A 26,662-nucleotide genomic window follows, 5' to 3' on the forward strand; every position below is an offset into this window, starting at 1 on the left:
CCAATTCTGCCCGTATTGATGCAGTGCAGGTAGTCTCCAGTTATTTACTCCTCTGTAACCAGGGAGCATTGAACTGTGGGAGGTTTGGAAAGTTTTCTTTTCATCAGTCACATATAAAGCCATGGAATTGGTAGGAGAGTTGAGGGGGTTGGGTGGAGCAGTAACTGTAGCTTTCATTGCTGAAGGGAAACTTGGCATTGTGTGGAAGTCTAGTTTTACACTTTATTAATTTGTTTTTGGGACATGGCTGTTGCTGGCTGGCTAGCATTTATTCCCCATCCCTAAGTTGCCTGAGGGAAGTTGCTGTGGCTCTGGAGTCTTGTGTAGCCCAGACCAGGTAAGGGCAACAGATTTCCTTCCCTAAAGGATATAAGTGAACCAGATGGGCTTTTTTGACAGTTGACAATGGTTTCATGGTCATCAGTAGATTTTTGATTCTAGATATTTTTACTGAATTCAAATTCCACTATCTGTGGTGGCAGGATTCAAACCTGGGTCCCCAGACATAAGCTGAGTTTCTGGATAAAGCCTAGCAATAAAACCACTAAACCACTTCCTCCCCTGTACAAGTAATGATTTCCACTGATATTTAAATAAGTCCTAATTGGACCCTGGAGTTCATCAAATACTGACCTGATAGGAAATTTGCCCACAGTCCCAAATGTATGGATTCTGTTGCACTAGAAGTTTTGATCTGAATATATGACTTTTGACTTTTTTGCTACTAAACTCTGGAAGAAGAGTGGAGAGTGAAATCAAGTTGAATATGAATCCAATGGTGTTGTAGATCCAGGTAGTTTAGTGCCAAACAGGTTAGGTTGAAATTAGCAATGAGTCTTTGCTTCCTGATGAGTTGTGTCAGATTCCCAATTTTCCAGCCATTGAGTAAATTTCCCCACGAGACAATAGACGAAATCTTACCAAAAAAGTGAGTCTCCAGAGAAATGGGCAGGGTTTTCTCACCAGATCTTATAGTCTTTGGTGTGAAACCCTTTTTTTGTTTTGACATAGTGCAGCCAGGCCCCACCCCTCAACAAGATGGAGGTGCCATTTGTAAATGTGCCAGCCTGTAATGGGAGCAGTCCCAGGACACAGCCTGGCCATGTCCCTCTCTCCCAAGGGTATTGCTCACCTTTATGCCCCTGGTTCACATTGGGGCGAACCTCTTGTAAATGGTTGGAAAATACAGCTGATGATCAATGGTATTAAAGTTAACGCAAATGCATTAAAATAAGCTTCTCACCCTTTGTGGGTGTGGACCTCTTGAGGTTACTGGTGAGGGTTGGGGAAATCATGGAATGTCCAAAAATGTGCGGGTTAGGTCGATTGGCCAACCCACTAGAGGGATTAGTGGATAAATATGGGGGGATGTAGGGGTAGGGCCTGGGTGGCATTGTGGTCAGTGCAGACTCGATGGGCCCAATGGTGCCTCTCTGCACTGTAGGGGTTTCTATGATCTCTTCGGAGAGAATTGCATTTCCTAATTCTCTTGATTTTCAGCCCATGTCACCATTCTCTGGAAAGCTGAAATATTGTGGGGCAACTTCTTTAAGTTGGTCTCAGAGTATTGTAAAATGGCTGACACAAAAGGAAGCCACTTGGTAAATGCAGTCCATGTGGTTTCTCTATAAGAGCAATTTAGCTTGACTTATGGCTCGTCCCTTCTCCCATAGCCCTGCAATTATGTTTGTTCTTCAAATGCTTACCCAATTTGCTTTGGAAAGCCTGAATTAAGGGATGGCTGCTGGTAAATGCCAATCTGTCCCAAATCCCTGAAGGGAAACTTGAAACAGCTGCCAAAACACTTTTTGTGATTTATATATTATGAGGAAAGGTTCTGAAATCAGGAAATTATGTTCCTGACTACTTTGATTTTATAGTAAAGTAAATTTTTATTAAGAAATAAAAAGAATTACAGTTAATCATAAAAATGACATCACAGAGTAACAATACTTTAACAAGGTTCCAAAAGATCTTAACTACCTTCAGAGTTAATTTCTCCTTTTCTGTTCAGTAACTCCTTATTGATATTAAAATCTTCTCAAATTCCAGTGTTTTCTAACCAGTGTCTTTACTTTCTCCTGAGGTAACCTACCAAGTTTAAAACATTTGGTTCTTCAGGTCTAGCTTTGTTCACATTGACTTCCGGGAGTTCTGACCAGCTATTTCTACTGGACGATCCAAACGCCTACACCCTCTCATAGGTTTCAGTATCTCCTTAAATATGTTCTCACCCTTTGATCCCTCCATTGTCTCACCCAGTGTCTTCGAAGTTCTTTCTCCCAGAATTGATTTTTTTGTTTCTTTACTTGAATAAACTCAGCCCCTTTTGAACTTCCTTCATGCTATATATGTTTTCCTTTGAACCAAAACAATCCATTCCAATCTATTTTTATTGCCTTATGTGAACATCTGTTTGAAGTCCTCCTGGCTCATTACTATAGATGTACAGGTTAGGTTGATTGGCCATGCGAAAATTCCCCCTTCGTGTCCTGAGATGTTTAGATTAGAGAGATTAGCAAATAAGTGGGTAGGGCCTGGGTGGGATTGTGGTCAGTGCAGACTTGGTGGGCCACACGGCCTCTTTCCTCACCTGTAGGGTTTCTATGGTTTCATAGCAAACCCATTTCTTGCAAGCTTTGATTCTGTTGTCCTGACTCTTAACACCAATTATGATATTCACAAACCCCCAACAGCTTGCCATCCAGGACATAAGAAATATTACCAATTTCTTTGGCAAAATCTCCACCACACATTTGGGCAGCACATTCCAGATTGCAACTGCTCACTGCATATCAAAAGTTTTTCTTCATGTTGCCTTTGGTCATTTTAAGTCTGTGCCATTTTTGTCTTGATCTTTTGTGTCAATGGGAACAATTTTTACTTCAGTCCAGATTCCTTCTCATTTTGAACATCTCTATCAAATCTCCTCTTGCTTTTTTCTTCTCAAAGCGAATAATCTTAGTTTTTCTAATGTATACAATTGAAGTTCCTCATTTCTGGAGCCATTCTTGTAAATCTGTTCTGCACCCTCTATAAAACCTTCATATCATTCCTGAACTTTGGCTTCCAGAATTGTTCACTGTCCTCTGAGGTCAAAACTACTGTTTTATAAAGATTCACCAAAATGTCCTTGCCAAATCTGGCAATTTGATGTTTCCAGACACACACAATTTGCATTGCTGCAAAGCCCAAGCTAACTTCAGTTAATATGTGTAGCATGTCTGGTCTATAATCATCACGCTCACTGTCCTTTAACATCAAAAGGATAAAATGCTTTGCAGCAATTGTTTCTTCTGACTAAGATCACAGGCCATCATATTTAGTGACCACCTTCTTCTGGTTATAAATTTTTTTTCTGCTTTAATTATCAATGTTGTGCTAACTTCTGGAAACAATTCTGATAATGCTTCAAGGCAGACCAGCTGTTTCATATTGATTGTCAATGTTCAAACCTTGTAAATATAACTCCTTTGTAAAAAGTTAGTAGTCGAGCTTGGTGTTCTGCAGTCTTGTGATTTATGAAATTGCTTTTGTAATGCATAAAAAATGTTTATTGTTAAAGCTGCTACCAGACCTTGGTTTCAGACGAAGAACTCCGGTTGAGTAGACAAACCTTGTATAATCGCGTAAGAATATAGCTATTGTTTGATAAAATGAAATGTGCTTAAAATAGGTGGTTGATAAATTCACCGTGTCACTAAGCATGCAGTTATATTGTCATTTTTGAGTTTGCTTTTGGACGTGCATCGATTTGAAAGTGACAATATAATTTGGGACCTCTGCTGCTTGACTGCTGAGTATAATGAATTCAAGTGACCTTAGACCATTCCAAACAGTCATCTTGTATCAACAGCACCATAACTTCAACCTGGTGGAAGGCCACGTCTATTAACAAGATCCAGATAGAGTTTTTTAAACATTGATTGGAGACTTTTTAATATTCAGAGTCGCATTGTTTTCTGAGCTTTGAGCATTAGCTGCCTGGGCAGACAGCATGTATGTAGGACTTGGACAGAAGCCTTTGGTGGCAGAAAGCGTAATTAAAAAAATGTAACTCTGCTCTAGGAACTTCAAGTTGTGCTCTGCTGATACCAATGTGAGATCTGCAGTTTCATTTAAGTGTTAAAGCTCTTAAGATGCTTTCCAATTATCTATAAGATGCACTTAGTAGGTAGAGACATTCTTGTTCAAACAAATGTTAGGTTGTTTATCATACAGTATTGATACAGTGCTAGGATAGTGAATAGTTCTGCCAAGGAGCCACTTAAGTTCCTGTTCTCCATGTGTATAGAGAGTGCAAGTTATCTTCTCTGACCCTAGTGTGGAGTTTGTTTATATGCTGCTGAAAGCATAATAGAAAAATGGTTTGCCTTTATGCTGCACTGACCTAGTTACAGCATCAACCTTTACAGTTACAGCAGCATGCAAGGTAAATACTTACTGGAGTTCCTCTTGGATAAAGAGGAATCGATGGATGTACTGTGCTTAGATTTATAAAAGGCATTTGAAAAAAATGCCATGTCAAAGGTTATTGTAGTATAGGCCATGGTATAGGGGTAACATGCTGGCATGGATAGCAAGAGATTGGCTGGCTAACAGGAAGTAGAGAGGAGACATAAATGGGTCTTTTTCAGATTGGCAAGATGTAATGAGTGTTGTGTCATAGGGTTCAGTGCTCAGACCTCAACTATTTAAAATTTATACGAATGATTTGGATGAAGGGCTGGATTTGATGGTTGCCAAATTTTGGATGACAAGGGTATGTAGGAAAGTAAGTTGTGAAGAGGATATATGCAAGCTAAGTGAGTGGGCAAAGACCTGGCATATGGAAGTATAATGTGTGAAACTGTGAAGTTGTTTGTTTTGGCAAGAATAATAGAGAAGCATATTATCTAAGTAGCGAGAGATTGTAGAACTTTGAGGTGCAGAGGGATTTGTCTGTCTTAGTGCACAAATTGTAAAATGGGTAGTTTACAAGTGCAGCAAGTAACTGGGAAAGCTAATAGAATGTTATTGTTTATTGTGAGAGGAATTGAATACTAAAGTAGGGAGGTTTTGCTTCAGTAATAGAGCATTTAGGACAATGCATCTGGGCTACTGTGTACAGTATTGATCACCTTATTTTAGGAAGGAAGCATTTGAGAGTTTACTAGACTAATACCTGGAATAGATGGCTTGCCTCGAGGAAAGGTTGGACTAGCTAGGTTTGTATCTGCTGGAGTTTAGAGTAAGAGGTGACTTGATGGAAACAGAAATGATGCTTTGAGTTGTGTGACTGCATCTGAGCAGTGAACATTTCTGATCGTTACTGGCAAAGACACGCACGAAAGCGAGTGGGCTTTCTATTTTAAATCAGCCGTGATCAAAACTGTCCCAGACTGCTGATAGTGGGAAAGAAGTAAAGGCTTATATTTACACAGTGTCTCTTATGACCACCAAGTGCTTTTACAATCCAATGAAGTGTTTTTTTTTTCCTCTGTGTCTCACTGTTGTAATGTAGGAAGTACGGTAGCCAATTTGTGAACAGTAAACTCTGACAAAAATGTGAAAATGACTGGATAATTGGTTTTGTGATTGTTGCTTGATAACTAATGACTAGTACACTGAGGATCAGTCCCCTGCTCTTCAACATAGTGCCGTAGGATCATTTACAGCCATCAGGGAGGGCAGACGGGACCTAGAAGGTCCCATCTGTAGAGCAGTACCTCTGACAGTGCAGCATTCCCTCAGCATTGCACTGGATCAGCTTAGGTTTTTTGCGCTCAAGTCATGGAGAGAAACTTGAATCCACAGCCTTCTGACTCGGCAAGCGTTCCCCATTGCCGTTGAGGATCCCTGTGAGGAAAGTAAGAGTTTTTGATCTGCTCTCCCAGGTAAGTTGGGTACTACCATGAATGGATTCTGAAAGTGAACAGTTCACTGTTCTAATGACGGTTGATTGTTGCCAAAAAACACAATGGAGTTTCCCACCAAAGATGACTGGGGCAAGCAGATAAGAAGAGGCAGAACAATTGAAGTACTGAAGCAATTATCAATTAACTATGCAATATGGGGGCTCTTGATTAACTACTGGTTTCCTTCATCTAAAGTATGGGGTAACACCAATATTATGGTGAGTGGTATAAGTTCTACTGTATTGTATGGCATTGAACCAGGATTTATTACACATTTATCAACCAAGCCATTTTCTCTGGCGATCAGTTAAATCCAGATATATGTTGATTGTTGTTGATCTTGGAGCTGTAGTAATCTCTTCCCCTCTTTATTGTTTGAACTTTCGGAGCATTGAAGCAGATGGAGTGTGCTCATGTAATGCCTTGTTCCCTTGTGTTCTGCCTCAGTGCTTGATGAAAAGAATGTTCAATGTAGTATTCATGCAGAAACAACAATTCAGAAGTGGTTAGAAATTTTTGAGAAGCTTTTGTTAGTGAGAACTCACCATCAGCCCTGTCATTTAGAAGTTGTTTCTTGTATGTATAGCTGTTACTGATGCAGATGTCTTAATCTCCCATCTGCTCAGTTTGTCTTTTAATTCCTACTTATGTTGGATCATTCAATGACTGTCTGATGCAGGTTGTGTCGTTTTCTCATTACCCTTTTAACAAAGATCACACAGAGCTTTTAGCATCAACATCTGCATCATTTAACTGTTGGCTTATTCTATTTGTATTTCCAGTTTCATCTTGGTAGTAAAGACATCAAAGTAATAATGCACAGATAGTCAAAAAAAAAGCTCTGTTATAATGCTGAGTTTTGTGCCATTTAGAAGTTAATTCCCATTTCTGGCAGTAATCCCTACCAAATGCAGGTCAACTGTCCTTTATTCGAAATCCTTGGGGCCGATTGCATTTTGGATTTCAGATAGTTTTGATAGATATCGTATCTGGGCCTAGGCCTATTTTACAATGACAGAAGTCTATAGGTTGTCAAAAATCCAAAGTAAATAAAATGGCTAGAAAAATAAGACACACCACTGAATAATAGATGTAGGGTATCCATAATTTCCCACTCAGCACCATCTGGAGTATTGTTTGTAGGAGAGGGATTCTCAAAGTAAATAGTGCAGACAAACAACTACACTTCCCGCACTAAAGGTCAGATGCAGTTGGCAAGGTTAGTGTTTGCTCTGGTCCTATACTAAAAGTCAAAGTTAAAACAAGAGGTCAGATTAGATGTTTGGTTCTTAGATTAACAGATAAAAGATACTCAATCTGTACGGATTTATTGAGCTCTGGCAAGATCATTAATAATGATGATATATATGGAGAGGGAATTGCCTTGCTGATGTTTTCCTTACCCATACCTGGTTTCTTAACACTTGGGTGTATGGGATAAAGTTTGCTGATGAAGTTGCAGTAATTTTAAATGTGGATCATGAAAAGGAACAAATCAGCTGACTATCTAAAATCTTAACTGTCCAATTCAAGACTGCATAGTTACCAACCCTCAACACCTGTATCTAGCAGTACTCCCTGTAATAGCATAGACAACTCTTAATGCAAATTGTATCAATAGGGAGTTTGTGTTTCTCTAAATACTCTTATTCTATTGCGAGCATTTGTTTGTTTTGCCTCCGGTTGCCTTCATTCCTCTCTTGAGGTTCAGAACTTTATGCTGGGGGTGCAGCTTTCTATGCTCTGTTGTCTTTGATACCTTGTTGCAGCAGTGACCCTTCACAATTGAGTCTGGCATGGTAAAATGTTTTGATGCTTTATTTTTAGATGAGAAAGATCCCACGGAACCCAACTAAAGTTTTTACATTGGTTGTAATGGGAAAATCTACTTCATGTGACATTGTTTCAGTTAGAGTTGCACTTAGGAACTCAATGAAATGTTAAGCAAGCACTTGGTGTTATAGAACATAGAAAATTACAGCACAAACAGGCCCTTCGACCCACAAGTTGCACTGATCATATCCCTACCTACCTATAAATCCTCAATCCCATTAAATCCCATGGAGTACAATGTTAGCAAGTGTGAGGTTATCCACTTTGGTGGAAATAATAGTAGGAGGGATTATTATTTAAAGGGCGAAAAGCTGCAGCATGCTACGGTGCAGAGGGACCTGGGGGTCCTTGTGCATGAGTCGCAAAAAACAGCCTGCAGGTGATCAGGAAGGCAAATGGGATGCTGGCCTTTATAGCGAGGGGGATTGAATATAAAAGCAGGGAGGTCTTGCTGCAACTGTACAGGGCACTGGTGAGGCCGCAGCTGGAGTACTGTGTGCACTTTTGGTCACCGCACTTGCACAAGGATATTTTGGCCTTGGAGGGAGTGCAGAGGAGGTTCACTAGGCTGATACCGGAGATGAGGGGGTTGAACTATGAAGAGAGGCTGAATAGACTGGGTCTGTACTCGTTGGAATTTAGAAGGATGAGGGGGGATCTTATAGAGACGTATAAGATAATGAAGGGGATGGATAGGGTAGAGGTAGAGAGATTCTTCCCACTCAAAGGACAGCAGGACTAGAGGGCACAGCCTCAAGATAAGGGGGGGGTGCAGTTTAGAACAGAGTTGAGGAGGAATTTCTTCACTCAAAGGGTGGTGAATCTCTGGAATTCTCTGCCTGTTGATGTGGTAGAGGTTACCTCACTAAATATATTTAAGACACGGGTAGATAGGTTTTTGGTAGGCAAGGGAATTAAGGGTTATGGGGAGAAAGCGGGAAAGTGGAACTGAGCCACTTCAGATCAGCCATGATCTTATTGAATGGTGGGGCAGGCTCGAAGGGCTAGATGGTCTACTCCTTCTATTTCTTATGCTCTTGTGTTCTTATGTACTCATCTAGAAGTCTCTTTAAAAGACCCCAACGAGTTCAACTCCACCACCACCACCGACGGCAGCAGATTCCACTCACTCACCACCCTCTGAGTGAAAAACTTACCCCTGACATCTCCTCTGTACCTACTCCCCAGCACCTTTAAACCTGTGTCCCGTTGTAGCGACCATTTCAGCCCTGGGAAATAGCTTCTGAGAATTCACCCGATCTATACCTCTCAACATTTTATACATCTCTATCAGGTCACCTCTCATCCTTCGTCTCTCCAGGGAGAAAAGACCTAGCTCCCTCAACCCATCCTCATAAGGCATGCCACCCAATCCAGGCAACGTCCTTGTAAAACTCCTCTGCACCCTTTCAATAGCTTCCACATCTTTCTTGTAATGAGGCGACCAGAACTGCGCACAGTACTCCAAGTGGGGCCTGACTAGGGTCTTATAAAGCGGCAGCATTAATCTCCCGACTCTTAAACTCAATCCCTCGATTAATGAAGGCTAGTACACCATACGCCTTCTTGACCGCATCCTCCACCTGCGAGGCCGATTTGAGAGTCCTAAGGACCCAGATCTCGAGGTCCTTCTGATCCTTGACACTGCTAAGAGTCTTACCCTTAATATTATACTCCTTCATCCCATTGGACCTGCCAAAATGGACCACTACACATTTATCCGGGTTGAAGTCCATCTCCCACTTCTCTGTCCAGTCTTGCATCCTATCTATGTCACGCTGCAACTTCTGACTTCCCTCCAAACTATCCACAACACCTCCGACCTTCGTGTCTTCGGCAAACTTACCAACTCATCCCTCCACTTCCTCATCCAGGTCATTTATGAAAATTACAAACAGCAAGGGTCCTAGAACAGATCCCTGGGGCACTCCACTGGTGACCGACCTCCATGCAAAAAAAGACCCATCCACAACCACTGTCTCTGCCTTCTGCAGGCAAGCCAGTTCTGGATCCACAAGGCAACAGCCCCTTGGATCCTATGCCCTCTCACTTTCTCAAGAAGTCTTGCATGGGGGACCTTATCAAATACCTTGCTGAAGTCCATATAAACCACGTCCACTGCTCTACCTTCATCAATGTGTTTAGTCGCATTTTCAAAGAACTCAACCAGGCTCGTAAGGCATGACCTGCCCTTGACAAAGCCATGCTGACTATTTTTGATCATACTAAACTTCTCTAAATGTTCATAAATTCTGTCCCTCAGGATCCTCTCCATCAACTTACCAACCACTGAGGTTAGACTCACCAGTCGGTAATTTTCTGGGCTATCTCTGTTCCCTTTCTTGAATATAGGAACCACATTCACAATCCTCCGGAACCTCTCCCGTCTCCATCAATGACACAAAGATCATCGCCAGAGGCTCTGCAATCTCTTCCCTGGCCTCCCACAGTAACCTGGGGTAATCTCATCTGGTTCAAGCAACTTATCTATCTTGATGCTATTCAAAAGTTCCAACACATCCTTTCTTAACGTCCACATATTCTATCTTTTCAGTCTGCCGCAAACCTGCAGTACAACCACCCCTAGTGTTATCTAACTGTGTTTCTCTAAATACTCTTATCCTAGTGTGAGCATTCCTAGTTAAAATGTTGCAAAAGTCATCCCATTTTCCATCAAAGTTGATGTGCAGACTGAGTTACTGCTTTGATTTCAGGAGCAAGAATCCTATCTGATGTCTTTCAGCACCCCTCCTAGGTCAGGGTTCTGAGGTAAATTTTCACACTGTTGCTGAATTGTGACTGCCAAGCAATCAGGAATTGAATCTGCAACTTCCTGGCCAATATTCATGATTATGTTAATCTGTCAACAGAACGTTTCTATAATTTGAACTTCTTGTGGACCCATCAGAGTTATCACTTCAGTCATGTGGTTTTGAATGACGACCAATACAAGACACATACCGGCAGTGTCCCCTAGTTTGGAGGGCATCTCTTTCTTTATTGTGCTGATTCAGCTTATTATAACTGGCTCAGGAAAACTCTGAATGTAATGCATACTATTGTCCTGCTCATAGTACGCTTGCCTCGTGACTGTGCACATTTAGTTTTATAATGTTTTGGTTTACCACAGTTTAAAAAGCATAGCTTTTGACAAGCTGTTCTAGTATTTGCAGTATCTGTTCAAACCATTTGTGTCAGATTTACTTTTCGGTTCAGTTCTCTTCAGTTCCTTGCATAATTTATAACCCACACATAATTTGGACATAGACAAAATAATGTCGAAAATTAAACAATTTTAATTCTTCTGCAATAGTTTTTGTTCTTGTTTCTAGTAAGGATTGACGCTTCATCTGTTAAAAAGATTGTTCCATATGTATTTTTAGACTGCAAAGAATTGGTTGTTTTTGCACCTTTTCTTAATAATAACCCTCACTGATCAGCTTCTTCTTATGAACATACGGGGAGCAGAAGTCGGCCATTTGGCCCTTTGAGCTTGCTCCACCGATCAATACGATCAGGCTGATCTGAATGTAACCTACCTACCTACCCTGAAACTTTTACTCTTTTTGTTAGGAAGGCTATCTATCTCTGCCTTGAAAATACTCAAAAGCCTCCATTCCACTCCCTATTGAAGAAGCGATTTCCGAAGACTCCTGTCCTCTGAGAGAATTGCTCCTCGTCTCAGTCTTGAAAGGGTAATCCCTTATTTTCAAACAGTGATCCCTAATTCTAATTTCCCCCACAAGAGGAAACATCCTCTCCCTGTTCACTCTGTCAAGGACACTCAGGATCTTATTTTCAATTAAGCCTCCTCTTGCTCGTAAATCCAGTGGCTACAAGCCTAGCCTATCCGATCTTCACTTAGTAAACCACCCCTAAGCTTTATCTAATATGTTTGCATCCATTCTTCAGTAAGGTGACTAACACTGTCCACAGTGCTCCAGATGTGGTCTCACCAATGCCCTGTATAATTAAATCATAATTCAGTTCCCCTTGCAATAAACAATAACATTGTATTGGTTTTCCTGACTACCTGCATTTCAGCCTTTTGTGATTCATGCACTCGGACATCCAGGTCCCACTGCAATTAGATTATAGTAGGTGCTTGCTTAACACTGTCCATTGAGTTCCTGAGAAGTACAACTCTAACTGAAGCAATGTTATATAAAGCAGATTTTCCCATTACAACCAATTTAAAAACTTTAGTTGGGTTCTGTAGGACCTTTTCTCATCTGAAACAAAAAGCATAAAAACATTTTGCCATGCCTGTTGAAGTTTCTTTACGTTGCTAAATTCTTAGTAAGTGAAATAACTTGTAAAGTAAAATTAATTTAAAATATACCACGTCTTATTACAGCTCTCTGCCTCAGCCATTCCCCAGCAGTTGTGATCCCTGCTCATTGACTCGTTACCCCTGCTGCTCACAAACCCTCCTAGTCATAACTTATTGAGTTTGTCAAACCTCCTGCACCCCCACCTCTCCACTCCCACCGCCCATATCTTCACTGGGAGTGAGGGCTTTGGAGATGAACAGTAAGAGGCAGTTTTGGAGCAAGAGGAACTTGGGCTGCATAGGTGAGCTTCACGCTGGAGGGTCAGGGTCACTAGTGATTGCAAAGAGTCAATATGCTCTTGAAATGGCAAGCATTTCAATTCAAGAGCCATTAGGGATGGGCAATAAATACTACCAGCGATGCTCATACCCCATGAATGAATTTTTAAAAATGGTGCCAGTCAGATCATGCAATTCTGCCTCCTACTCGGTGTTAAATGTTAACACAAAACTCCTGACACTTAAATGTCAGCCAATTAGCTGACCAATTTTAAAGTGAAGCAACTTAAAAAGAGACAACTTGGAACTTGCTGCACTCCATGTAAAGTGAAAATGAGCAACAACCCCAAAGTCTCCCAAGTTCCAAATCTGGATTGTCTAAAAGTAGCTGCAATTCCAGCCAGGATCATGGTAGGTGCGCTCAAATGTGATTGGGAAAATGATCACCCAAAATTCCTGTTCGATTTCTGTCTGTGGACTCCTGATGGAAAGGGCTTAGATGTCAGATATTAAAGTTGCCAAGTGCCTATTTTTTTGGAATGAACCCTCAGCTAACCGCTGCCTTTTAGAATTGTCCAAACATAGCATAGTACATTCAGTAAGTGAGAAATCTAAAGAAACAAAGATTGCTAATTAAAGTGGGGAAAGTCAAAGTTGGTAATACTGAAGTGTTGCTCGTTTTACTTTGCAAAACCATTTCCAGCTGAATGTGAAGTTTCACAAAAAGTGGCAATATACTAATTATGAGCAGCATGTTAATCAACTGAAATAAAAAGCTGCTGAATAAACTCAGCAGGTCTGACAGCATCTGTGGAAAGAAGGTGTTAATGTTTCAGATCAAAATGATCCTTCTATAGAACTGTTCTGTTTGGATTTCCAGTATCTGCAATATTTTGCTGTCATTGATTAATTGAGTTTTACACCAGAAGTTTATCATTGCCATGTTGCTTGTTGAAAACAAATGCTCACCATTTCATAAAGAAAGACAGTGCTGACTGCAGTAAAAACTGTGCAGTGTACGTGAAGCAAAATTATTACCATCTTCCAGCAGGCCTAAGAGATATAGGATCCTAATTCATCAGACCTGAGAGCCAAAAGCAACACCTTCATGTGCTTTGCCCAGTCAAGGTGGTCATGGAAAGCTTTTTGCACCAATCTCTCTGCTGTGTGCAGAGCTGATAGGAACAGAACACATTCCAATCATGAAAAGACCACAATAAGTAAGCTTGCACACATTTTACAAGGGTTTATGCAGACCACCAAAGATGAAACATAACTACTTCATGGTTCCTGTTTATATTAAGCCATCTTCATAAACCAAGGATGAACTCTCTCAATCCAAGATGAAAGCAAAATACTGTGGAAGTTGGAATCTGAAACAAAAACACAAGATACTGGTAAATCTCTGCAAGTCTGACAGCATCTGTGGAGTGAGAATACAGCCAACATTTCAAGTCTGGATGGTGCTTCGTCAGAACTGGGAGAGCCATGAGGTCGAGGTCAAGCACTAGCCACCAAAGTGCATGCAACCTTGGCAATGAATGCTCACAGGCACCTTGGTTGGCAGTCAGCACAATAACAATCCTGCCATGAGTACCAACTCCTTGATCAAGTTGGCTTTCTGTGCTAAAGCATGGGCTAAACTGATGTTTCAGCTTAAAACACCTCAGAAGCTCATTGGAGCCTAAAAGTATCCTGGGAAAATCACCCCCAACATTCCTTGACATTCTTTCAAATTGGTGAGCAAAATGTGGTTTATTTTTACTCTGCTAAATGCTATTTCAGGACTTGATATCCCCTTTGCATGATAGATTATAACTTTTCACCCAACATTTCAAAGCAAACACTTATCATTCCCACTGCTCATCTGCTTTTTAAGTCCCTTCAGGAGACCCCATTGTGCACAGTGAGTAATGACTAGACTGGCTCTGAATTCCATATGGACAGCCTGTGAGGGCTGCAGTCCTTTTTAATGCCTTTCCTCTGCACTTGGTGATACTAATACAAACAAAACCTTGAGCTGGAGATGGTGCTGTCACTGGGAATGGCACTCTGGGAGGGGTGGATGTGATTGATCATTATTTAATCACCTATCATTTCAGCTGCCTGGATACAAGGGCAGCAAGATTGGATCTGGGCCTTCATTTGTCTTGTACAATGAATTGGCAGCACTATTGAAACATAAGCCTTTGTCAGATCGATTTCAGTTAATGGTATTTTGAGAAGACAGTACTTGTAAGACACTCAGTTTCTATGAAGAGTTGTTTCTTGGGGTGCATTTGCTGTCTGCAATTCACCTTGCTTCACATTAATTCTAAAATTGCAGTATGCATTCACCCTTAGTTCCATTCTGCTTGCAAAAATGGTCTTCCACTGTTTTATCTGATGGTGCACCAGTGGAGATGTGGTGGTTGCATTGTTATTGTAAATCCTGCAATATCTCTACTGTCAAGTGACTTAGGAAGTAAATGAACAATTGTTTTATGTGATGCATGATCCAAGCAGTGGATAGTTTATTGCATTTTAGTCTATCCATTCCACGCCTTCTCACTATGAATCTCAATTATTTTCTAATGGTCTTTTTCCAGGCTGCCTCATGGTGTAATCCTCCACTTTATTTGATTGGTGTTAAGATGTGTCTTGCAAATAATAATGTCTTTGGCAACACAATCTTTGCAGCTTGTGCTATGGCTACTTTGCAGCTAGTATGAAGGCTCCCCTTAAGTTTTTACCTTTTTAGGAATCTTGACAAAAAATGTATGTATTTGGACCTTCCTGATTCTTGATGTACATCCCTCATCCACAAGACCCCATTTAACTATACATCTCATCAGGCCCCTTTTTATTGAACTTTTTTTGTTAAAATTTGGCATTTAGTCTGTTATTGTTTCGGGATTAAAATCAGTCCTGGAATTAATACAGTTCAGAGACTTAGCATAACAGCATAATAGTGTCTTCTCTACAGTATCATAGACATCTTTTTGGCATGCCATGCAGTGTAGCTTCCACTGACTCCATCGATTTTTGATTTAACCCCAAAGGTGTTATGAGGCCATAAATGTTCAAAACTGTCAACAAAATCAACTGTGACTGGAAAGAATAATTTAGTCCCAGATAATTATTCAAATAAGGAGTTAGTTTAGTTAGAGTATAAAAGCAAGTGCTAAATAAGATGGACTTGCTCAAATCAATTTTTTATCCTAATTTCTTATTACTATAATTTGAACTTGATTGGAGGTGCTGAAAAAATACCTTCAGGAATGCTAACTTGACACAGCTTTCATGGAGTAGTTTGTCTTCTCTGGTGAAGATTTGGAGTACGTTGGCTGAAGTACAGTGACCAGTTTCAAGATGGCTCAAAGAAGAGGACATTTTGAGGTTACAAAAGCTTCAATAATAGTATATTGACTCTGAAGGCAACTTGTGGCTTCAAGTTATAAAGGGTGTATCATCAACAGTTTTATATGCACAAGCATGGGCCTGACAAAACTATACACATATCTACAAAGAACAAAACAGCCCAGGAAACAGACCCTTCGACCCAACGAGCCCGCGCCGCCATTTTAACACCACCAGTCCACCCCTCCACCTAGGACCCTTATCTATTGTTTTATGGCCATCCACATTGAGGGAAGCTAATTTAGGGACAATTTATTACTGCCAGTTGGCCTAATAGCACATCTTTGGGGTGTGGGAGGAAACCGGAGCACCCGGAGAAAACCCACGCAAGCACGGGGAGAATGCGCAAACTCCCACAGACACCGGCCCAAATCCATGTGTCTGCACAGCAATCAGCGATTAGTCACTGAGCTGTCGTTTTGCCCAGCATCTGGTCCAGTTTAAGCACACACTAACAACATGAAGCACTAGGCCAATCCCGAACAAACGAGCAGCCCAAGCACGACCCATCACGTGTATGCCCCTTGTTGGGCAACAAGGTGGACCGACTTAAAACCTGTGCATGAAAAGAGAAAAAACATTATGATCATACCATATCCATTTACCTTACCAGGGATGTCCCAATGCTAATGAACCTTATTTAAAACAATCTCCTATATCCACCCATCTCCAACCCACTCATGTGCCTGTCTAAGTTTCTCTTAAACATCTCTAGTGTGCTTGCCTCCACCACCTTACTTGGCAGAGCATTCAATACCCCCACTACCCTCTGTGTGAAAAACCTCCCTCTAATATCTGTTATACCTCTCGCCCCTCACCTTAAGCCCATGGCCCCTCGTACTATGTGTCTCTACCATAGGAAATAGCTTACCTCTGTTTACTCTATCTATACCCTTCATAATCTTATATACCTCTATTAGATCCCCCCTCAGTCGCTGTCTTCCAAGGGAAAAGAGCCCCAATTTCTTCAATCTTTCTTCATAACCCAGTCCTTCCATACCAGGCAACATCCTGGTAAACCTCCTCTGCACTCTCTCCAGAGTCTCCACATCCTTCCGGTAGTAAGGCGACCAGAACTGGATGCAGTGCTCCAAATGCGGCCTAACCAACATTCTATACAACTGTAACATTAGACTCCAGCTCTTATAGTCTTCCTATAAAGGCTAACATACCATAGGCTTTCTTCACAACCTTCTCCACTTGTACTGCCACCCTCAAAGACTTGTGCACTTGCACCCCCAGGTCTCGCTACGATTCTATGGGCTTACCCTTAATCATATAACTCCCCCCTACATTATCCCAGCCAAAATGCATCACCTCACACTTATCTGGATTAAACGCCATTTGCCATGTATCTGCCCAATATACCAGCCTATCAATATGCCGTTGTATTGCCAGACACTGCTCCTCACTGCCTGCCAATCCAGCCATCTTGGTGTCATCAGCAAATTTGCTGATCACACCACTTACTCCCTCTTCCAAGTCATTTATATATACTACAAAGAGAAGAGGTCCCAGTACTGAGCCCTGCGGCACACCACTAGTGGCAGACCTCCAGCTAGAAAAGGACCTCTCCACTACTACTCTCTGTCTCCTCTTTGCAAGCCAGTTCTCAACCCATCTAGGTACCTGGCCACGTATCCCATGAGCCTTAATCTTTTCTACCAACCTACCATGAGGGACTTTGTCAAACGCCTTACTGAAATCCATATAGACGACATCAACGGCTTGTCCTTCGACCGTTTTTGTCACCTCCTCAAAACATTCTACCAGATTCGTAAGGCAAGACTTCCCCTTTACAAAGCCATGCTATGTATCCTTAATCAGATTGCAACGCTCTAAGTGGTCATACATCCTATCCCTAAGAATCCTTTCCATCAACTTGCCTACCGCTGACGTTAAACTCACCGGCCGATAGTTACCCGGGTTATCCCTCCTACCCTTTTTAAACAACGGTACCACGTTCGCTATCCTCCAGTCCTCTGGGACCTCACCTGTGTCCAAAGAAGAGACAAAGATTTGCGTCAGAGGCCCAGCAATCTCATCCCTCACCTCCCTAAGCAGCCTGGGATAAATGCCATCGGGCCCCGGAGATTTCAGTTTTAATGCTACCTAAAAGCCCTAACACTGCTTCCCTTGTAATCGATAGATCCTTCAACTGGTCTACTGCTCCCTCGATGAACATACCAGACATCAAGCCCCTCTCCTTCGTGAATACTGACGCAAAGTATTCATTCAGGATCTCTCCCATTCCCTCAGATTCCAAGCACAATTCCCCTCGTCTGTCCCTGAGAGGACCAATTTTACCCCTAGCCACCCTTTTGCTCCTAACGTAGGAGTAAAACGCCTTTGGATTTTCCTTAATTCTACCTGCCAAAGCCATCTCATGCCCCCTTTTTGCCCTCCTAACTCCCCTTTTGAGATCCCTCCTACTCTCTCTATACTCCAATGCTCTCTCCGTTCCCAACTGCTTAGACCTGACATACGCCTCTCGTTTCTTCCTAACCAGGTCTTCTATATCTCTAGTAATCCACGGTTCTCTAATCCTACCCTTCCCATCCTTCCTCCTAACTGGCACAAGCCTTTCCTGCACACATTGCAGTTTTCCCTTGAAAGACACCCACATGCCTAACGTGGACTTGCCCTCCAACAGCCTATCCCAGTCTGTATCCCTAAGCTCCTGCCTAATCCGGCTGTATCTAGCCTTCCCCCAATTTAGCACCCTCCCCTTAGGATAGCACGCATCTTTTTCCATTCGTATCCTAAAGTAGACAGAGTTGTGGTCAGTATTAGCCACATGGTCACCTACCGCAACCTCAACCACCTGCCCTGGCTCTATATCTCTTCTCCTCCTGGCTCCAAATGAGGTTCCTCCAAGACCCAGGTTGTGCCCTTGCACTCAATTGGTTTGGCTTCCCATGCTGCATATCGATTTAGGGTCTGGTCTGGCCTGATCACTCCACTCCCTTTAAAGGATCACACTCCTCCACCACTCCCCTCCACCCCGTCTCCGTCCCCAAACTACCACTCCTGAGTTCACCTATGAATAGAAAAAAGGATTATTAAATACAAAGAACAGTACAGCACAGGAACACCTTCACCTATGCCGACAAAGATGCCCCTCTCATCTAATTTACTTACCTCCTAATGTGGTCTATATTCCTCTATTCCAGCATCCTATTTGTGTATCTAGCCAGATGGCTCGAGTGTTGTTATAGAATCTGCTTCTACCACCTCTTCCTCTGGCAGTGCGTTCCAGGCATTCACCACCCGCTATGTGCGGCAAAACTAGCCCCTTGCGCCTCTTTTAGACCCCCCCCCCCCCCCCCCTTGACCTATGCCCCTGAGTAATTGATGCTGGGTGAAGGACTCTGACTATCCACTGCCTCCACAAATTGTTCCCCTCATTGGTCATGCCCTGTAAACTCACTTATGCCTTGCTCAGTGTGTTTAGCTGGGTCAACTCCACAGCTTTTCCGAAAGGGATTTTGGTCTTGGCCAGTAATAATATCTATTATAAGGCTGTTTATTCCACAATCCAAATGGTCTCCTAAAGCACAGCAAAATTCACATTGCTCTGCTAATCTTCTCTGGCCACAAAACCGGAGACTGGCTCCCGAAAGAAATTTATGCTTCAGCATAACGATTGAGGGTCAGGGGTTAAAATGATTTTTGACCAATTAGACTATCTGGTCAAAAGACTTTGTGTATGGAGCATCAGACAACATTAGACTCTGCACTAAACTGCATGTTTGTGTGTCACAGAGGGGAAACACTTCATTTTTTGTCTACTGTGACCTCATTTGCTACACAGAAGTAATGCATCCTTTCAGTATGCTGTGCTCAGTTTTCCAGTTCTGGGTCAAATGGCTGAATGTTGCCAATAATTTTTACATGTGTATGTACCTTGTTTCTTACGCTCAACTCTCCTCTCCCTCTCTAGCTTCACACTGATTTCCCAATGACTAAGAAGTTTTGCCTTGTCTCCAGTGTAGTAACTTTGAAGGTGACTCATAAGGGTTTGACAGAACTACATGTACATCTACTCTCTCTCCTCCCTGGTTTCTCCCCTACTCTTGCATCTGGCTCAGCTTCCCATGCAGCCTTGCTATAGGGTCCAGCTTGACCATGTGGCTCTTGGAGATTGTCCCCTTAAAGAGCCCTGCTCCCACAGTTTCGGATGCAGAACTGGTGTGGCTGAGATGGAAGTATAATGATTTGGTGATAAATAGGTTATCATGTAATTCACTACTTTAGGAGTGTGGATGCCTATACCTGGCATGTTTTTAATGGGTTACCATAAATCTGTGCCACCAGACTAAATTAATGTGTATGTGGAAATCTGAATAACCATTTAATTTGCCCCCTCCCCCATTTAAATTAGCAAGCGGACCTCCATGAGAGCAACTATTTTATATATAAGGCACTAAGACTGGAAGGAAATGGCATGGGGTCATGGATACAGAGGAAAATTGGATTTCCTCCAAGAAAAACTCTATGGCTATTTGCGTGCCTTTGCACACTGACAAAATTCAGTCCTACCTTCATTATTCTTTTGCAGCACTTCTCCATTCTTTGGTTGCTGGCTGGTGAGTAGCCATTTAATCTTGCCTGAGGAGATAAAAATGAATTAAAGATTACCAGTGGAGGTGCTGTGAAAGCTGTATTTGGTTAGTGGAAAGGACTGCTTTATGTTGGTGACATGGGAGAATGGGGAGGCGGGGGTGGTGTGGAGAGGGAGGCTGAGGATAAGTGGCTATTGCATGAGGCTGTAAAATTATGGCACTGGTAGAACTTAAATGAGTCCTCATAATCAAGGCATCCAGACAACCAGTCATCTCTGGCAGACTGAATGACAGCCTATTCAGTCACAGTCACACGTTTGGTTGTGGTGGGGCGCATTGATTATGGTGCACTTGGCTATTCTTGGGTTTTGTAGGAATATCATAGAATCCCTACAGTACAGAAAGAGGCCAGTGGGCCCATCAAGCCTGCACCGACAACAATCCTACCCAGGGCTTATCCCCAAAACGCCACGTGTTTAACCTGCTAGTCCCCCTGATAGTAATGAACAATTTAGTATGGCCATTTCACTTAACCCACACATCTTTTTGGACAGTCGGAGGCAACCCAAGCAGAGACGGGGAGAATGTGCAGACTCCACACAGTCACTTGAAGCCAGAATAGAATCCGGGTCCCTGGAGCTGAGAGGTAGCTGCGCCAACCACTGTTGCCGCCATACTTGGTTGTTTCTCACCTCCAAGCAGCTGGTAGTTAGCTGTTTCCAGGTGTGAAGATTTCTAACTTAGCTTTCTAACTCTATTACTTCGGTTCTAGTGACACCTTGAAGCTGTTAATGGTACAGTAGTAAACATTTCTCATGCAGCATCCAGAACTCTGTCTATTCTTTCTCCCACATGCACATTACAGCTGTCCTTTTCCTGCAGCACTGTGCACCTCAGTGATTTAATCTCCTTCACTGGAGAAACAAAAGTTTTAATTGACAATGTAACTGCCCAGGAATGTTGCAGCATGATCTGAGGTTTTGGACCAGTTGCACATCGATGGAGTGAAAGCTCTTGCTGTTGATCTGAGTGCCCTGATTATCATACAGGTAGTTGCTGACACTTTTACCTGTGGAAAGCCAGCCAGAGATATAAACTCAAGTGACTCCTTATACTGACTGGCATCATCTGACAGGCAAAGTTAATGTAATTGGCAACAAGCCATCAGACATTTGGGCATTTGTGCACCATTTGAGATACTGTAATTGTCTTTGCAGAGCCCAAGAAGGATTGAGAGGCAAAAAACGGTTGAGGTCAATGGTAACTTTGGCAAACACTGGCAAAGCATTGTCACCTGCTCCAGTTGGCAGCAGGTTATGTACAAGCAGGGTGCAAATACATTTGCCATTAGCTGATGTAATACCCAGAGGATCCTGATATGTTTTTCTCTTTTGACCGTGTCAAGGAAACTGATCCTCAACTGATAGACTGTTTTGAACTGGGTATGATCTCCTGTATATTCACCCCTTTTGCTGCTCCCTTCACTTTCCTGTACAGCTACAGGTCTGGGAGCAGTAAGCTGCTACTACTATTACCAGCCATCTTAGTCCCCATCTGAGATCCAGTCTAAAATAGATAACGCATATCCATGTGATGATAGTATAGATCTCACTCTCAGTAAAGATACCTAGCAGGTAAGGAAACAGTTGTAATTATTAGGTATTTATTCCCATAATTCACTGAGATTCAGCCCCTCAATTGTGGCTGTGTCTTCACCTTGCATTCTCTGACAATCTTCAGAAAACTCAGATCGCAAATTTAGTTGAAAAATCTGCCAATATCGCTGATTATCGTGTTAATAGGCCACTCTTTAATCCCTAGAGGTTTGCTGTGCTGGCAGCTTACCGGGCTGTTGTTGATGTGAAAGTTGGTGTTTTGGAGCAGGTTTCCTGCTGCTTTATCATTTTGGCGAGTGTTTAAACTCTCCTTCTTCCCCTGCACTCAAACCCACGTACCATCTCATCCATGTTCAAACTCGTTATTGCCATTCTGGCCTCCAGTGTATCCTTCCATCCCTGCAACTTTGCATTTGAAGCCATCTTGTCATCAAGATCCCATGTCTAGAATTGTCTTACCTTCCCTCTACTCTGAAGGTATTTCTTAAACACCAGCTCTTTGACCAAACGTTTGGACCCTCTTCTGATTGCCTCCTCTTGGCTTTTGTCAAGTTAAATCACATGTCACTGTAAAGCACCTCTTTAATGTGGAATAAATATCCTAAGGAATTGTGTATGTGTAAGTTTATTGTTAGTGCAAACCCTTGAGGCAATGATACTAATTGTGGTGCCTTTACCATTGTCATTGCTGAGATGGGCTAACTTAGACCAGAATTTGTTGCCTCCTGTTCTGCGTTTTCAGGCCATGAGCAATTGCAAGCATTGGCCCATTAGACATTTAGCACTAATTTCAAAGGACCAGATAGCATTTTTCAACTCTGGATGACTTTATTCCATTATTTTTTTTCAGCAGCAATAGTAACTGTGGCAAAGTAAATATTGTGAACTAAATCTGAATATAATTCATCCACTGTCCACACATCGTAAGTCAAATCACAGAAATAGTAGAACACTATAAATGCATGCACTCAAAGCATCACCACAGTGATCTTTCTCCTCCTTGTATCTTGCAGGACCACTGTAAAACTAAAAGAAGAAGTGAAGATGGAGAAGAAATCTAGTTTTGGGACAGTTTAGGAATCAAACAGAATTCAGCCAGCAAGATCCCTACAGAGGATGAGGGTTGGGATTCACAAGTAATGGTAGAGAACCCTTGTCTGACTGATACCAATGCCTGGTCTGACTGGACGAGTGAGACCAGTGGCAGTTCCAAATACACTAGCCTGGACAATGAGGCAAACACAAGTGGCTCCAGGTGGAGCATAATGACAGCAGGAAAGCTGCCTGGGATGAGGAGACGGAGCAAAGGAAATCTGACTGACTGCTGGGAGGAGCTTGAGTGATACTTAGTTATCTGCCTTAATGTTAGCCCACAGTTCAGTTTGCACCATTCTTCACTGCTGTATTTGTAGTCATGCTTTCTGGTGCACTCTTTTTAAAATTCATTTTGCGTGTGATTTTGTGTGCAAGTGAAGAAACCAGTGCCTGGTCAGCACTATATTTCAATTGAATCAGAATTGCTAATTTCTCTCTGTGCCATAATTAATTTCAATAAATGTAATTACATGTTTTCCATTTAGATGACCTTTCACTAAGTTGCTCCGTTAGTATTCATTATTTGGCAGTTTTGACATCAGCTTAACTCAGTGCCTAAATGTAATTCCTATTTATTAATATTTTATCTCTTTTTTTAACTTGAATTCTCACTGTCCCTTCTTCACCAAGCAAAGGAGGAATGGGCAACATACTAATGGTACAAGTGATATTGCCTTTGAATAGTTGTCTGAAAGGAAAACCTTTTTTTTTTTGTTCCTCTGTTAGCTCTGCTGCATGATGCTTTACCAGTCTGGGTAAGAAGGCTAAAACTCCATCTAGTGCATTGAATTTGAACATTGTCTGAAGCTGGGATTTGTCTAGACACCAGCATCTTACCAGCATTGGTGTTGTCTGGACCAAATGTGCCTCCCATTATTTATTTAATTCCGACGAGTATTATAGGAGGGACTCCATGTCCAGATGCATCAAACGCTTTTGAGATTCTTCAGGGTGATCCAACAACTTCATTTTCAATTGATCTTGAGACACCTAGTCAATGCTGTTTGTTTTATATACTTTATTTTACATCTTTTCTCCTTTTTTTACATGCAGATTCTGATTCATGCTTAGATACAGTAATAGTATCTATCTGATTTAGTTGTGTGAACCTGAACAATGGATGGTTTATTGATCATGAGGATTGTAACAAGACCAGTCCAATCCTCTAGTCTCACAGACATTCACATATACACACTGAGCAGCAGCCAGTGACTGATGGATTAGGAATAGGAATTCTGGCTAAATTGTTTCTTTAATTGTAATGCGGGGCATAGCCACTTCTACAATTAGCAATTAACATCTCCAATGAAAACAGCAACATACCAGTAATGCACTGATGAAGTGAATATGGGGAAGGTGCAGAGGAAGATTTTCTTTGCGGACCACTTGCCTGTCATATCTTAATCTAAAATTAGATCCTTTATGCAGTTGAGCATTTTGAAGTTTATTTTAGCATCTCTAGATTGGGGTCAGATTTTGTAAATTGATGTTTCTAGATTTCAAAGACTGAAAATCTGTAGCCTGATTCTTTTGTAAAACATCAGAAATGCACTTTGTGCAAATTGTGAATGAATTATAAATAGAGAGACACTGGCCTAAATCCTAGTCGACTGGAAAGGGTCATTTTGTTCATATATGTAAGGGTTCTAACAACCATTTTAGGAAGTCATCAAGGGCTGCCTCACTTAAATTTATCATGGGTATCTCTCATATGTGGGAATTGCACACCAGATTTGAAATTAGAGGTGTTTAAGAATGAAATGAGGAAACTTTTCACATGAATGGTGGTAGAATTCTGTAAATTCCTTCCCCCTCCCTCTTTAAAGATCTGTGAAGTTTTGTCAAAATGTTCAAATTGAGATTGATAAATTTTGGTTATGCTAAAGGTATTTCAATCTTTTGCACAAAGTGGATAACATTGGGTGAGGTACAGATTGGCTGCGATCGGAATGAATGATAGAACCAGCTCAATAGTCTAAATTGCCTCCTTCTGTTCCAACATGTTTGTATGTGGTACTGACAACACTACCCCTGAAGTTGGATTGGCCTTGTATTGACAGTTTGACTATGTCTGCCTGACACAAATGGAACCATACCCAACAAAAAACACCTTGTACAATGGTGAATATTCACATGAGGAGGGGAAAATATCAACAAAAAAACTAAAAAAGTAGACTTTTTTGATCAATGGGTGATGATTGCTTTTTTAATTTCAACAATTTGAAATTTGGTAGATTTCCAAACTGGATTTTAGCAGTTTGGCTTGACTGCTAAAATGCCAGCCGTGTGCATTTGGTGGTACTGTTGGCAAGGATAATTCAATAGAATTGCTGGCACAAAAAAGCATTTTAGTTGCCTAATAGATTTGAAATGAATGTGTTTTCAAAAGCATAAATTGCATATGTTACAAAAACTCATTAAATATTTGCCAAAATTTTAAAGAATAAAAAGCGCTGATCAAATGCTATATATTTTAATGTTCCATTTCATGCTCTGAAATGTGACCTTCACTTTTATCCAATGAATATTTGGTCTTTGTGAAATAATGCAAGATGGTCAGATTTCAAGGTTCAGTGCTCCTTAGCTAGAAGTAGTGTTTCTCTTGCAATAAAGCCTAAGTAACCAAGTATAATGAATCTGGTTTGGAAAGGAATGTAATAAAGTCACACCAGGGCAATGTGTGTAATTCATTAGGTGTTGCCTCTAATCAGACAGCTTAAGCATGAACTCGAATCCAACTTCTAGTTAAAACAGCATTATAGCAGTTATTTTTTTTCTCTCCAGCACATAGTTTTGCCATTCTGCAGTGAAGTATAGTTGGCAGAAACAGTTGTATAAAGTTATTTGAATTGCATCTCAGGGTGATTATACACTTTTTTAGAAATGTCATTTTTCTTTTGCTACCCTATCAAGTAGTACAAGCTAGAGGATAGATCATCATATTCATATGTAGAATCTTTCTTCCTCCAGAACCAAAAGAAAATTGTTGCATTTTCTAACAAGCTTGTACTTGACTTTTGCTTACATGTCCAACCATGCTGCCAAAGTATTTAATACAACAGATAAAATATATTTGATTGCCAGACCAAAACTACTGAAGTACACAATATATACCCTGTATTGTTCATTTGTAAACTTAAAGGCAGACTTGATTAATAAATACAACTATGCAAAACCTGTGCTAGCATTTGTGAATATAACTAAAGTTTGGATGTTAACCTTGTTAAATTTTAATTGTGGGAGGATCTTTCTTAATACAATTCTATTATAAATGTACCTTTGTAATGAGAGTTTCCCATTTAAACATTTTTGGTATAATTTTAGTACTAGAGTTCTTGTTTTTGTTTTACACAAGTCCATCTTATTTGATTTTGATGTGAAATTTAAAATATATCAAAGCAAAAGACATTTTATATTGGGAGTTGAATTTAAAACTTGATTAATAGTTAGCACTTTGTTTTCCGTGGATACTTTGCCAGGCAAGATTGCTTCACATTAATAAAATATTCTGAAGACAATGTTTTGTTTTTCACTCGATTGGAAACAATTTATTGTTATTCATCTAAACAAGCTTCCAGAAGAAACAGTGAAATACAATCTCTGTCTGATCAACATAGCAGTGTTTAATTAAAATAACATTCAAAGTGGGTCAAAAATTGTGGAATATGTGATATCTAACAACTTCAAATGTGTAATACTAAATTT

At 41.2% G+C, this 26,662-nt stretch overlaps 1 protein-coding gene across 1 annotated transcript in view; it reads left to right on the forward strand.

Moving 5' to 3' along the window:
• The window catches only part of LOC145344843 (testis development-related protein), a 68,580-nt gene extending 43,156 nt beyond the window's left edge, over nucleotides 1-25,424 (forward strand). The window contains 2 exon segments of the mRNA XM_080192063.1: nucleotides 22,876-22,919; nucleotides 22,922-25,424. Of these exon segments, the coding sequence (XP_080048189.1) occupies nucleotides 22,876-22,919; nucleotides 22,922-23,205 (328 nt within the window). The 3' untranslated portion in view covers nucleotides 23,206-25,424.
• Nucleotides 25,425-26,662: the final 1,238 nt, after the last annotated feature.

This window comes from Carcharhinus amblyrhynchos, chromosome 7 (assembly GCF_965287045.1).
Source record: "Carcharhinus amblyrhynchos chromosome 7, sCarAmb.v2.hapA, whole genome shotgun sequence".
Lineage (NCBI taxonomy): Eukaryota > Metazoa > Chordata > Chondrichthyes > Carcharhiniformes > Carcharhinidae > Carcharhinus > Carcharhinus amblyrhynchos.